Source organism: Apostichopus japonicus, chromosome 7, assembly GCF_037975245.1.
Source record: "Apostichopus japonicus isolate 1M-3 chromosome 7, ASM3797524v1, whole genome shotgun sequence".
Taxonomy (NCBI): domain Eukaryota; kingdom Metazoa; phylum Echinodermata; class Holothuroidea; order Aspidochirotida; family Stichopodidae; genus Apostichopus; species Apostichopus japonicus.
In genome coordinates, this window is record NC_092567.1 from 513012 (window position 1) to 528671 (window position 15660).

A 15660-nucleotide genomic window follows, 5' to 3' on the forward strand; every position below is an offset into this window, starting at 1 on the left:
AGCACACTATGTACTACATACTGTATATTTGTGCATGGTAACATTGTAGAATCAAGCACGCTATGTACTACATACTGTATATTTGTGCATGGTAACATTGTAGAATCAAGCACACTATGTACTACATGCTGTATATTTGTGCATGGTAACATTGTAGAATCAAGCACAGCACACTATGTACTACATACTGTATATTTGTGCATGGTAACATTGTAGAATCAAGCACACTATGTACTACATACTGTATATTTGTGCATGGTAACATTGTAGAATCAAGCACGCTATGTACTACATACTGTACATTTGTGCATGGTAACATTGTAGAATCAAGCACACTATGTACTACATACTGTATATTTGTGCATGGTAACATTGTAGAATCAAGCACACTATGTACTACATACTGTATATTTGTGCATGGTAACATTGTAGAATCAAGCACAGCACACTATGTACTACATACTGTACATTTGTGCATGTTAACATTATAGAATCAAGTACACTATGTACTACATACTGTATATTTGTGCATGGTAACATTGTAGAATCAAGCACAGCACACTATGTACTACATACTGTATATTTGTGCATGGTAACATTGTAGAATCAAGCACACTATGTACTACATACTGTATATTTGTGCACATGTGGTAACATTATAGAATCAAGTACTGTACTGAATGTATGTATGTACAGTACTACATACTGTACAGTACTATATATAGCTGACCAGCTCATCACAATTGTACATGTATGCTGCACAGTTTTCAATGCTTGCTAGACTAATAGAAAAGTCATATCCTACTAGACATCCTACTAGACTTTTATTGATGAAATAATTACATTAAGACTCATCTACTTCCAATTTATATGTTTGAGCAGTAGATGCCAAATCCATACCCTGGAAGGTGTTAATTCATACATTACATTGGTCTGATACGTAGCGTTTTTATATCCAATTTATTTATCCAATGCAGATCCCACTGCTATGTAGTATGAAGTAAGAGGTGAAACTGTGCAGTTCCCACTGTTATGTAAGGTACAAGCTACCTGTACATCCACAATATGACAAACAGCATGTTATAACCCTTATTCATTGTTTTATTTTAGATTTTATCCATTATTATAAAATTGCAACAATGAGTTTCCCTGGTTGTGTGCAGAAGAGTAGCAACATTTGTGATCATATCTTTTAATTTGAGAGAAATACTTGATAACTGCATTGTCAAATGTTGGATACTGTTGGGCAGAAAGAAGTCTTTTAATACCACATGCCCATTTTCTGTGCAGGTAGATAATACATGCTGTATAATTCCTGTGAACGAGAAATCTGTAAAATTAAGGTGAATTTCTACCAGTCTGTGATTTTTTTAAAAACTGTTCTGCTTTACAAGTTGCCATGGCAAAATAAACAAATAAGAAGCAAATTTGTCTCTCTTCTTGACGTTTTGGTAATTTTTTTTTTCCTTCAATAATTGACATTACTGTATATTTTATTATTGAATCATCTCAGATACCAGCTGCTCATTTAGTTATTAAATGATGATATATGGGCATGACATGTAGCTACTAATGTATAACAAGCTCTAATTGGATGTGGCCTTTGAACAGTAAACTAATTGATAACGTCAAGGTTTGTAGTTTGACAAGGGGATAAGGGCTGTCATGACATTTAAAGGCTGCAATGAAGCTACAGAAAAAAACACTGTAATTTGAATACTTTAGTCAGAATGTTGTACAGCAACAGTGCTAATACATAATAACATCATGTGACTTGTTGATGATGTCATAGAGGTGAAATGTATACTGACTGACTGATACACACTTTTCTTCAATGGGAATGTCAGTGAACCAGAGTGTGCAGTAGCACAGTACAGTACTTGTTATGACTAAATTGACAATGTTGGTATTGAAAGCATCACTTAACAATAAGCCTATCATAGTAAAGAATGAATATTCATGAATATGTACATAGGATATCCTTCAGGTTTGAGATGTACATTACACTGGTGGGTCATTCCATGTCAAATCAACCAGTGGTCCCCAGGTGACCCTCTCAGATTTAGATGAAACTTCATCAGAATGATGGAGTATGTCCCAAATGAACACACACAAAAAATTAAAATCATACTCCATGTCGTTTTCGAGATATGGCCCGTTGAAATTTGGTCGTTGTGGCCATTTTGCTCGTTTGCGATTCGCAAAAAGTGACTTTTGTGATATTTTCCGACTTTTAAAGCTCATAATTCAGTCTTTGTACCAGGTAGAGAGCTCAAATTTGGTATTCTATCTTACTTCTGGCCAAAATTCATGAATCTGCACTCAATTTAACTGTATCTCCTTTATTTTTCTGGTTATGATCACCCAAAGTAGGCACTTTGTTCTGTCAAAAATGTTTTTTGTGATTTTTAAGGTCACCCTGTGCCCACATGAGAGGTCATATGAATCCTATATTCCTTGGGTATTATCTATGGTTGCATGTCTATACCCATAAGCAATTATAAGCCCACCAATGCATTAATTAAGAAATGGCATGTGCCCAAAGTTGGCTCTAGCCAGAAAAAGGTCAAAAAGACCCCGCCCTTCTTGACCCCGGTTGACCCCGCGATCAATTGAAACATTTATTGAAATTTACACCAGTTAAATATATATATTATATCTACCTGTACATCAAATTTCAGCTTTGGCACTCAACTACTTCATGGTATGGTGGCAATTTGAATATGAGACGTTTTTCGCACATTTTTTAATCTCAAGCTTATATATTTGTCATGTAATCATAGTATAATAATGAGTGATATGATCATTGTATCCTCGTTTCAGTCAGCTGAATCAAAATGTAACATAACAAATTGTTTTAGGTCAAATTAATGACATTTAATCACATCATTAATGATTCACGCACATTTAAATTACTTATATACTGTCACAACTCTCAAGAGGCCAGTCCTGGGATCATAAGGAATGTCATTGAAATGCTTCAATGTCCTTACAATTTTCTTACCACACATGGATATACAAGTAAACAAGTTTAGCACACTTTAATTCCTTTTACTTGATGAATGGTTGCAGTGTGGCTTGATATACAAGTTAGCACACTTTAATTTGTTTACTTGATGAATGCTTGCAGTTTGGCTGGAATGGTCTTTTAAGTCTAATTCATAATGGAGAGTGTACTGGCGGCCTCCATGTCCCTGTAACTCTGGAGCACTGATGACACAAATAATAGTTTAGAATGGTATCCAACAATTATTGTGGGTGTTTTGTGGACAAGAAACTGCATTGGAGTTCTTGGTTTGTTTCATTAACTTCACAGAGACATCATTTTCTTCCTCTGAAATTTCCACTATATACCAATGTACCACTCATTGTCGTACATTCCAGCGATGTAACGCCTGGTTGGTACTCTTTCGTGTCAGCCTGAGGTTGAATATTAGCAGAAATGGATTCTCTCTCTTCTGCATGGTCTCTAATGGGCACAATTTTGCAGTGGTTGGTCATTGGAGAGTCGCCACTTCTCAATCTTTCCAACATCAATGGGTATAAAAATGTGATGAGATGATATTCCTGCTATAGTTTATGGTGGTGTCTGCACATGACACACTGGTAGTATTGTTCTAGAATGTAGTGTCTACATGTGACACACAGGTGATATTGTTCAAAAGGTTTATACAAATGATTTACCAGTGTTTGTATAGCATGAGGAAAAAAAAGGGGGACTGGGTTAGGTTAAAGCAGCATTTTGCGTCCTTTTCTATGGTTTTTTTCAACCTCACTGATTCCTCGATGCCATAACAACATACATAACTAAATCTATTTAAATCTTACTTCATATGGTGGCATAAAAGTCGAAAACTTTACAACTTTTAACTTTGTATTTCTCGAAGATATTTTCCGTTGGGATCCCAATAAACCACTCCCATAATATGAATATTTAAAAGCTACGAACCTCATTGATTGATATGTACTACAATACCATGCTTGATTTGTGTATGGCAGTTGAACCAGGGAGTTGTAAGAGTACCAGCGTGCTGGTTGTACCAAGTTACCAACTCAACGTTTTTGAATCTTTATTTAGCAACGGCTCAAAACTAAACCTGCATCTCTGATTGGTTGAGTTCAAACTAGTGGATTGGGGGAACTGTATGCGATTAATATAAAATACTGTATATGTTAAAAATGAGCATAATCTAAGCATTCTGGGGAAATTTACATTCAATTCCTATGTACCGTTTTTGAGATATTGACAGTTGAAGTTATCTGATATTCTACCAAAGTGAACTTGAGCAAACAGGTGTAATGTCACAGTTGCACACTGACAAATAATGTTTTCTTTTTTCTTTATTTTTCAGTCTATTGATTTGACCTTGATTGGATATGGTTACTAGTTTGTCTAAAGGGGATGTGAAGATTATAAAATACCAAAACCTATGGTAATTTAACATTATGGATGCATCCAATTGTGGAGTATAAAATTAGACATAAATTTTAAAGAAAAAACTTTAGAAAATAAGAAAATAACTTTACTTATCATAGTGCAACAATGACGTCAAACCTGTTTGCTCCTAGTTCACTTTAAGTACCAAAGGTGGCAACTTCAACTGTCAATATCTCAAAAAAGATACATAGGAATTGAATGCAAATTTCATCAGAATGCTTGGATTATATTCCTCTTTAAAACATCCAAAAGAAATTTTGACCTGGACTATTCTTTTAAGTACTGGCAGATGTAACTTGTATTGTGTGGTTCAACCCATGTTTCAAGTGAAACTCTACAACAGTACTGTATACTAAGTGTATATAAGGCTCCAAATTGTGTCGTGTGTTTTGGGAGATTTTGAGGCACTACAGGTATGAGAGACCAGCCTATTGGAGGGTTAACTGAAGTGATTGTTTATTGCAGTGGAATACATGCATCATCAACCCATTTCTAAAAACAATAATAAAAACAATCTTTTTTCCAACTGCAAAAAATACTTTACACAAGCTTCAAACTTGAAATACACTGTATGATATTAACTTAGTGTACGGAGTTGTTAAAAATTGTGCGAAAAACGTCTCATATTCAAATTTCCACCATACCATGAAGGAGTTGAGTGCCAAAGCTGAAATTTGATGTACAAGTAGATATAATATATATTTTTAACTGGTGTAAATTTCAATAAATGTTTCAATTGATCGCGGGGTCAACCGGGGTCAAGAAGGGCGGGGTCTTTTTGACCTTTTTCTGGCTGGAGCCAACTTTGGGCACATGCCATTTCTTAATTAATGCATTGGTGGGCTTATTATTGCTTATGGGTATAGACATGCAACCATAGATAATACCCAAGGAATATAGGATTCATGTGACCCCTCATGTGGGCACAGGGTGACCTTAAAAATCACAAAAAACATTTTTGACAGAACAAAGTGCCTACTTTGGGTGATCATAACCAGAAAAATAAAGGAGATACAGTTAAATTGAGTGCAGATTCATGAATTTTGGCCAGAAGTAAGATAGAATACCAAATTTGAGCTCTCTACCTGGTACAAAGACTGAATTATGAGCTTTCAAAGTCGGAAAATATCACAAAAGTCACTTTTTGCGAATCGCAAACGAGCAAAATGGCCACAACGACCAAATTTCAACGGGCCATATCTCGAAAACAACATGGAGTATGATTATAATTTTTTGTGTGTGTTCATTTGGGACATACTCAATCATTCTGATAAAGTTTCATCTAAATCTGAGAGGGTCACCTGGGAACTTTTCAGAAAATTGGTTGATTTGAGGCGGAATGACCCTGGTATACTATCAGTAGAGATCTACAGGTAGATAGTTACAGAAATCTGCACATGGTCTGGAGTTGGGGGTTGCATGCTGAAAATAGTATTCAATCATTTTAATTTTGTGAGGAAGTGGTAAAATTTGTGATTTCAAGATATATGTAAGGAAGAGGTGTGAGGGTGTTGGGTAGGGGGTGATGGTGTTACACCTCATTACAATCAACACCAAAACAAACTTTTAATATTATACTATGTTTGTGTTGCTTCATGTTCTGTTAATGATTCCTAGAGCTGTCACAAGATTTGCTTTCACTACTGTACATACTATACAGTCAAGTCTTGAGGTTTGAAACTCTTGTGAGGAGGGCCACGCACCAAGATGTTGTGCTCTCTGTTGCTACATCTTGAAACATAATTTATGATGAGCCATCTGCTTTGTGACGTGGAGTTTATACATGAGCATAGCTCACTCTAAACAACTGTTAACTTTAAGAGACAAATGAACTTTCTCTTCATCTGTTCTTCCATCTACAGCATTGATGCAGGCAGCGGCCATTGCTGATTCTCCAACTTTACTACGACCAGATCGGGCAGCCCGTCACAAGAGAGGCATGTCGGACGTTTCACCTTCCAACAGCTCTGGTGAGCCAAAAACAGTTATTATAATAAGTAGGCCAACTAAGAACTTAGCTATATAAACATTTATGCTAAAATTAGCATTGTCTTTTGAAACTAGGAAAAAACTATTGTTATGTCTTTGAACATAAATTATGCACTTCTTACTTCCTTAAAGAGCTGTATTTTCAATTGTATTCTTTCCAATTTCCTGGTATGATATTCCGCTGATTAAGGAAAGGTAAGGTATGAAAACATCTGCTAAGTACTTAGTTTAGTCCATCAGAATCAAACCAGGAACTATGAAATTAGGCAAAATAGTTATAACTTCATAAATGGAAAATTAATACAATTCAATTGCTTAGTTGTCTCCTGACAAGCTCAGCAATCTTGCACTACTGTGCCTAGAGTAAACTAGTAAATTTTGTAGCACTGTATGCCCCTCCCATACCCCCCCCCCCTTAGCTACCCCAGAACAGTGAAATAAACAGCTCTGTCAAGTGTTGTGACACTGTTTCAAGGAGATGGTTATTAATATTGTAAATGATGTTGTTTTATGATGCATGAGAATACAACACCATGAATGTTATATATTGTATTTGTAATTAGTATGTATCGGTATCCATAGCAGAAATATATATAGGTATCATACTTTTACTCAATGAAGTGTTATGGCGCCCTCACACAGCTTAAGCATTATAGCACAGTTAACAGTGAGTGGCTTTGGGTACATTATGCAAGAAAGGAAGATTACCTCTGACAGTAGACCAGTATGAAATACAACAGTGATTTTTGTGTGAAGAGTTGATTGAGTCATCCCATAGTGTTATAGCGCCCTCACCAGTATTGAAAGTGCACACAGCAGAAAAATCACAGGACATTTTTAACAAGTCTAGACACATGATTGAAGTACTGTACATACATACTGGAAAGGAAATAGTAGTGTGACATTGAGCCTGTTATTTGAACTACTGTTAACGGTGCCGCACCATAATTAATTGCTCCTATTGACTTACACACTAAACTCGTCACTTTCCAAGGCCGCTAGAGCATAGAAGTTTTCAACTGACTTGTCCTACCCACCATATAATAGCTGATGGCTTGGGCTATCACAGCACCTTCAACTTTTGCCACCATGACCATTTAGATTTTGATCAAGAAGAGCTCAAATTTTGTCATAGTGCTCCCCAACCCCAGATCTGCCAGTTTCAGAATGGTCTTGTTTCACCCAAGATTTTGTAAAATATCTTAAATCACCTTAAATCCTCCAGATTTTCAGACCATCAGTTCATCTTGTCCTCTTCAACATCCAACCATCAAAAAGAATAATGATGACTCAGAAAATTCCAAAAATATCAATACATTAGGTCACTTAAAGGCTGTTAACCTAATAGACACAGACTAGACTAGTTACTCTAATTGTGGTGTAATACCTATAGATAGTCAATGCATGTGAAGATTGGAACACCTTTTCAATATTTCTTTACAACATGGCTTTTTGCCTAATGACATAAAAACAACAAAAGTGGTTCCAATTTATAAGAGTGGCGATGAGGATTGCTTTGTAAACAGCTACAGTCCTGATTCTGTTTTACCAAGTCTCTCTAAAATACTAGAAAAGTTAATGTTTGATCAAATACAAACTTACCTTACGAAACATAACGTTTTATTTAATGGGCAGTATGGTTTTCGCACAGGGCACTCGACTGAGTTAGCACTAATAAATGCTATTGACAAGATTACCGATGCCAGTGACATGAATAAAACTTCCCTCCAGGGGTGTTTTCTTGGATTTATCAAAACCTTTTGTTTGTAACAATAGATCATTATATCTTATTGTACAAGCTAGCTAACTGTGTCATACAAGGTTTATCACTAGCTTGGTGTACAGGAAGAGTTTATTCAGGTCATTGGAAGCTGTTTGTATGACTTAATAATTGTAAATCCATATCTTGATGTTGAATGCACGGTGTTCAGCAAGGTGCTATTTATGTAATGTATATTTCTTAGTTCTGTTACATTTGTGGAGTGTGCCCTCGTCAAGCCCACCAGGGTTTTATAGCACACTTCCCTTTTCACGACATGTAGCTGTTAATCTGTTGTTCTGTAAACTGACTGGTTTATATGTGTACGTTGTTGTGAAATAAAAAATAAAATGAAATGAAATGAAATTCTTGCTGAAGTTATCAGCCTGATGTACATATCACACTACTATCACAGGAAATATACTATTCAAAGAATTCTTTGCTCATTCAACCATTGTGTTATAATTTCCCACTTCCCTGTAATTTTACTGTTCACTTATATACATGCCCTGGATTTCTTTTGAAATCTCTGCCTGCCATTTTCTGGTTGTATCATGGGGGATGTCATATTGGAGTACTAGCTTCAAGCATTTTTACTTCATTTGCAAAGAAAGACAGCGAAATATCTGTACAGTAGCAAAACACAATATAATATACATGTACAAACTATGTATTTGGAAGCTGATGACAAAGATATTGTACACTAGTGAAGTAAGTAACAGTTTCCAGTCCCCTGACTGATTGTGACAAGCATACAGAGATAAATATACTTACATGGGTAAAGGTAGAAGCAATCAGTGGAATGGAAGTGAGAAATGTGCATAATTATCTTGACAATCGTAATCTACTATATCCATGTGTGTGTAAATCGCTGATTGAAACATTGACAGAAATGTTAACCTAATTTAGGTCAGTCTGTTACATTGCTTTTGATTAAATCTAGAGATAAACTGGTTATCAAGCATATTAAAGATCTATGCCATATACCATCAAAGCCTACTGGACATGTAGTGGTCTAACTGTAATATTTACCATATCATGACAGATATTCTGTATAAACCTTCAACTCTTTCAGTGATTGGTTCACAGTCTACAGGTACATGGTGGTCTACCTGTGATATTTACCATATCATGACAGATGCTCTTCAAAAGCTTTACTCTATAGATGTATCTTGTTCATTTAACCCTGAAATGTGATACAAAGGGAATGTTTGCTTTTAACCAAGTTACTGGAAGCTCTGTTAATTATGCAACTTTTTGTAGAATAATTCCTGTCCTTGATGAATGATGACAGTATTCACTCTTCTGTTGTCAGATGCATTCACAAAATAATGGATAATTTGAATAGTTTATATCATTGTCATGCAAAAGGCAATGAAGATGTGGTGTTTTGCCAAGAGATGCAGAAAATTTCCTTTCCTTTTTTGGTGTCCAGAAAGGGACTACTATAAAGTCACTCTCACTGCCCTTGCAAAGTTGTGAGGTGGACCGTGGATTGCAAAGTCAGCAACGACTATAATGCAGATCGCAAAGTCGGTAAAGACTTTATGGTTTGATTCGTCCAACACAGCAACTTACAGATATGCTGTACTTAAAGCCGAAGACTTAGTTGGTACAAATCCTTTTGGCCGGCAAGGGAAGACTGTTATTTCTCAAAAGAGGTTGCTATAATTACTAAAACACTGCACTGTTTGCCAGTTGTTAGAAAAAATAAACAGGTAGAATAAAATTATCTACAGGTAGGGGCCCCTCAGAATGCTGGTGCCCCTCAAAATGTAGGTGAACAAATATTATTGGCTAGAAAAAAAACTGAACATGTCATGAACTTTCTATTATACTTTTTAGATAGGATATATGTATGATGAATTTAAAATTGCCAAAAACTCAAAAATTATTTTATAGTTTCCAAAAAAAAATTTTGGGTACAATCATCTATTTGCTTACCGTGCATCTAAAATTTGCTATTAATTGAAGTGTACCTTCTTGGCACTGCATCAAAAACGGACAACTAGGGGGTAATTTACATTGCAAAATTACCTGTTTGTAGAATGATGATCAGTGAAATGTAGCACTTTGTACGTAACTTGATATTTTTGAAAACATCATTACTTGATCAGAATCAGCATTTTGAGGGGCATTAAACCAGCGTTTTGAGGGTCAATAAAAACAAATATGAAAAATTAATAAATCCATTATAGTGTAATATCAAAACTGTATTTTTACATGAAACATATAATTTTACACTAATAACACCAAAAATAAACACTAACCTCACATATTTTGTAATTTAACTACGTTAAATAAGTTGCTCTCATTTTTTTTAAATGTTCTGAGAAATATTTACTATTTCCTTCTACAGTATTCCCTCAATTCTATGTCCATTACATTTACTAAGACATGTACAATTCCCAACATACTGCCAAAATGACTACTATATAAATGAAGATCTCATTTGGATGTAAGTTTTGCTACCTTTAAGATTTTTAACATTGTGGGTCAGTTCAACTGGGTGGGTGCTTATGGGTTGGCGCAAAATACAGTACCACACACATATAGTATAAACGAAATTAATTACACTTTAAAGAACCTACATTCACATGTAACAGTTTCATGTAGCGGAAGAAAGAACAATCTGTTTTTAACTGTAATGATTTATATTTAACAGATAATAAACAACTTTATCATTTGAAACTTTAATTAAACAAATAAAGCATCATCAGAAAAGACAAACTTGTAAAGGGTAATAACTAAACTAAAATATTAATCAACTTTTCATTTCACAAACACATGTTTATTGATAAATGTATTTCTACATTCTTCCACATTTCAAAATCCCTGGTTGCACTTCTGCTTCATACACTTCACCATAAAATATAGAAGCAGACTCTTGTTCCATTTCATGTGGCATACCCTTATCTACTCCAAATGGCTTCTCTAAACATCTCACACAGACTTCATCTCCCATCTTTTGTAGAACTCTACCAATAAACACTTCTTCATATTTCACCTTAACCCACCGACACTTTCACATCCCTCATATCCAACCTTCTTAACCCCATCACATCTACACCTTCAACCTCGACAGCATCTACACCTTCAACCTCAACGCCATCTGCACCATCAACCTCAACCTCTTCTGCACCTTCAACCTCAATATCATCTACAGACATCACTTCAACAGATGAGTCATCAACAAGAAGTCGCCGACGCACACGCTTCCCTTGTGTGCAAGCAGGCAAAATCATATCAGGCTTGACTCCATTTTCATCTTTTCATGCAGCTTTACTGCATATATTTGGGAAGCCAGCACATTCAAGCATTTGGGACACAGTTTCAACTTCTCTGCCTCACACTTGCCATCTGGTTTCAAGCAAACACAATGTGACTTAATCTTCAAAAATGTCTCTAGATTACACTGTTTCTTCAACTTATTGTCTTGTTTGGCTTTGTCCCTTGCTTCGTTCTCATTATTCAATAACTCCACTGACTCTTATATTTGTTGTCCTTCCATGGATCCATAGACTTGAGTTAACCTCATGTTACTTGTTACCTTTGGTTTTGGCTTTACTTTCTTAATTGTCAGTAGTCCATCAATCTCCTCCAATGGTGTACTCTTGAATGAATCTTCAAGCTTCTGGATGGTTTCTAATGAGTTCTCCAGTTTTTGCGTATAGTACTGCTTGACCGTGTACTTCTTGATGCCAACTGGTGACTCAACCATTGATGTGTTGGAAGTTGATGATGAAGGTCCTGTTGTTTCATCAGTTTCATCTTGAATAACAGATGATGCTTGAACAAATTTGTCCTTTTGCATCCATTCAACACTCAGGCCATGGTTTGTTACACCATGGAGCTATAAACCTGGGATTTATAGCTCCATGGTTACACCAACACGTTTTGCTGCATTTTTTATTATTTCAAGTTTGTTTGCCCACCGTGGCCAAACATCTGCCGATTTCTTCATGAAACCATCCCTGTTGACTGCATTCCGCTGAAAAGAGTTCTCCCTTGCTCTTATGGTATTCACAGTGCAAATTTTGATTGATTTGGTCATGTAATTGTGTGACTCCAGTGGTATCAGGTGGAGTGATGAAAAGATGCATTTCTTTTGCTCTCAAGAACCTCAACACCTCAAAATCAAATCTGGAACTGTGGCCACCAGAAACAATGACAACTGGTCTTGCTACCTTCTGTGCTGCTAAGTGTCGATCTACTGTAATCACTTGTACGCTGACAACAGGGATTCATGTGTTTGAGAACCACGTTCAGTTGTTGATATAAGAAGATTTGGAATGTTCTTGACAGCAATGTCAGGAGCCATATATGTACAAGTGTGGATAGTTGAGTTTGAAGAAATCCAAAGTATTGTTAATTGTCTTTAGGATGTTTGTTGGTTACTTTTGCTCTTTTATTACTTAAGTGGTGAATATTTTTCCATTTGTTGACTGTCAATATGCCAAGGAATGGGAAAACAAAAAAATTTTTTGTAAAGGAGGTGTCATGTTTTGTATTTTTCATTAGAGAAAATCAGCATTCTGAGGGGCAATACACCAGCATTTTGGGAACCTCAGTGGGAAAAAATACAAGAAACACAATCAATTTTTAAATAACTCTTAGAGAGTTTAAAATGAGTGAACCTGTCAAAATTTTTTGTTAATTCATCACGTTCCTGGAAAATTATTAGCAAAATTGTTGACCAGCATTTTGAGGGGCAAGTGTTTTTAAGTGTGGTTTTTCTCCATGCAAAAAAAAAAAATAATAAAAAAAATATTTTCATGTTTGGACCCAAATGCAATCTAAGTTAAGAGATAATCTTCATAATTATTCATTGTTTTACCCAATAATGTAAAACTGGTGAGCTGTAGGTGACTTACAAAAAACACCTACATTCTGAGGGGCCCCTACCTGTAAGGAACATTAAAATTCTACTGCGTACTATAATTACAGTTACTCTAGTAAATGTTGATAATATTATATGGTTTTAACATGTCTTTAAGTATTAAAATATGTTGCATTTTATACAGATATTGGTATCCCCTATACAATAGTCCATATACCTGAAGCTTTGGTTAGTACCATTATGTTGATAGGGGTAATGTAAGTTAGCATTAAACTAACACAAAAATGGCAAAATAGATAATGAAAATAACTGCTTGCACAGCAGAAGACAATAACACATTTTATATGTATTCTGAAATTTCCCATTCTCATCAAAAATTGATATTACATGCCAACCTTACGCATTACAAGTAGAATCGCTGTGACAAAACTTACACGGTACAGGTAGGACCCTTGAAATGTCAACACGAACTAATCAGCTGGGTCACACATCCAGAGCCTGTACTGTAGATGCATGCTAAGTTCTTCAATACCGCCCTCATATCCTTTGTGTAATTTAGATTACATTTTTGAGCAAACAACTTCAGTCACTGGAATATCCCTTTCATTAGTTAATAATCAATCGTCAATTAATTACCTTCAATTTATGAACATATGGAAGGATCTATCAGTTGTTCAATCGTGGTCTGATTTTGAGTAATACCCAGCCGGTTGGAAAACTGGCCGACCAACCACAAACAGCTGCTTGATTAGCAGTCTTCATGGTTATAATATCCAATTCTAAATGAATTCTCAGATTGCTGTAAGATCTACTGTAGAGCTGCAAACGACCAAGTTTGTATCTCGCATTGCATATTTTTGTGAAGGGAGTATTGGGTGGCTCAAAACATGTTTGTTGATGCTATGTAAAATGGCCACTCTTGATATTATTGGATTTTCTTATTCATTGTTGTTTCTGTATTCATTTTGGTTATGGTGACATTATTCACATTAATGTAGAAAGTGTTCTTATTTTGAGTAATAATCATATGCATGTCTTTTAGCATAGTTATGATTCATGAATTGTTACATCAACCAGGTCTGAAGAACATATGGATGTATAGCCTTTTTGTGCTGAACCTGTTATTGGACTACTCTTGTACAATTTTCCAGTGTCATGAAAAGTTTACTATTCCACAAACTCAATATTTTCCCAGTAGAGAATACTGTACCCTACCATCCTTGCACTATCTAGTACTGTGATATCTTGGAATAAGCAGAATACCAATGAGAGCAAATTTGTTTTCCGATTCATTTGCCTCCAGATAGCTAGCTAGATTCTAGCTAGCTAGAGTAGCACCATGAGCTATATATTTTGTAGGTTAAAGACACATAGAACTGAGTACAGTACATGCAAGCCTTTTCAAATGCTCTAAATAAAAAAAGTTTACAGTCAAGTGCTGTGATCATTTTTTTCTCAAAAAATATTAAATTCCGAGAGGTTTTCCCATCATTTTAATCAGAGACCAATATCTTTCTAGTGCACATCAAGCTTTAGGGCAAAAGTTTTTTTTCCATATTGAACTAGCTTCATGTGTATATCTCATTTCACTCAGCGACACTTTGTTTCAAAGCAATCAATGTATTGCAATCAATAAAAACCTTCCCTCACACTGGCCAAAAGAAAATTGGGCAAAACAAATTCAGTAAAAAAATTTGAGTTGTCCCAAAATACCGGCTTGACAAAGCAGGTTTGTTGAGGCCTTTTCTCCTGTACTATTGTTATTGATGTTAGTTCAACAACTGGAGTATGTAAAGCTTTATGTAGTACTGTAGCTACAAGCTTCTCAGTACATTAGTGCTCAGTGTTTCTGACCAAAATACAGTTTGTAGTTTAGCCCTCTTTTTAAAGAACATTTTAATCAGTCTGTTATTGCAAATAATGCTTGACATCTGGAATAACATGACTGGGCCATTAAAAGGGCTTTATGTAGGTTAATGAGTTGTAATTGTGGCTGTCACACCCCCCCCCCCCACTGACTTTAAGTTCTTAGCAAACGTGCAATAAACCCTGAATGAAGCTAGTGTGTGCAGACTACACTGTAACGTAGTGTATGTGTCTTGCAATGTAATGCTTAGTATAGTAATAGTACACGTTACCTACAATGATTATATTTTACTCAAACTCGATCTCTACGTCATGTTGGTCTAATCATGTGAAAACAACTACAGAATTGCTGTGATCAGTAACTCTTTGATTGGAATACTAAAAAATCAACATTATCTGTGAAAAATCCTGAGCGATAACGGCTGGGCTTTCAAATTTTACAATACAGTGTGTAAATTTATTAAATCTTAATACTTAATTTCCCTGTGGATCTGGAGTCTAACACACTGTAGAACAGACTGCATTTGTGTAGTACTGTACAATATACAGTAATACATACAGAGTACTACAGTTGGATTTGTGAACAAACCCCGAAATAATGTACCATTTGTGAGTTGTAGGCCTAATTAAAAATTTCACATTTCCTGGCAAAGCTTTTATGAAGTTTGCATTAGGTTTTTGCTATTTAGTACATTTTGAATGTTGTGCTAAATCTGCCAATACTGATGGGCTCACCAGTTCTAAGAAAAAGGCTCATGTTTCACTGTA

At 35.5% G+C, this 15660-nt stretch overlaps 1 protein-coding gene across 9 annotated transcripts in view; it reads left to right on the forward strand.

The window, feature by feature from the left end:
* Window positions 1–15660, forward strand: part of LOC139970233 (oxysterol-binding protein-related protein 8-like) — an 89040-nt gene that overhangs the window by 38122 nt on the left and 35258 nt on the right. For all 9 annotated transcript variants that reach the window (XM_071975884.1, XM_071975881.1, XM_071975886.1 and 6 more), the window contains one exon: window positions 6301–6408. In XM_071975884.1, coding sequence (XP_071831985.1) covers window positions 6301–6408 — 108 coding nt within the window. The remainder of the gene's footprint in view (window positions 1–6300; window positions 6409–15660) is intronic.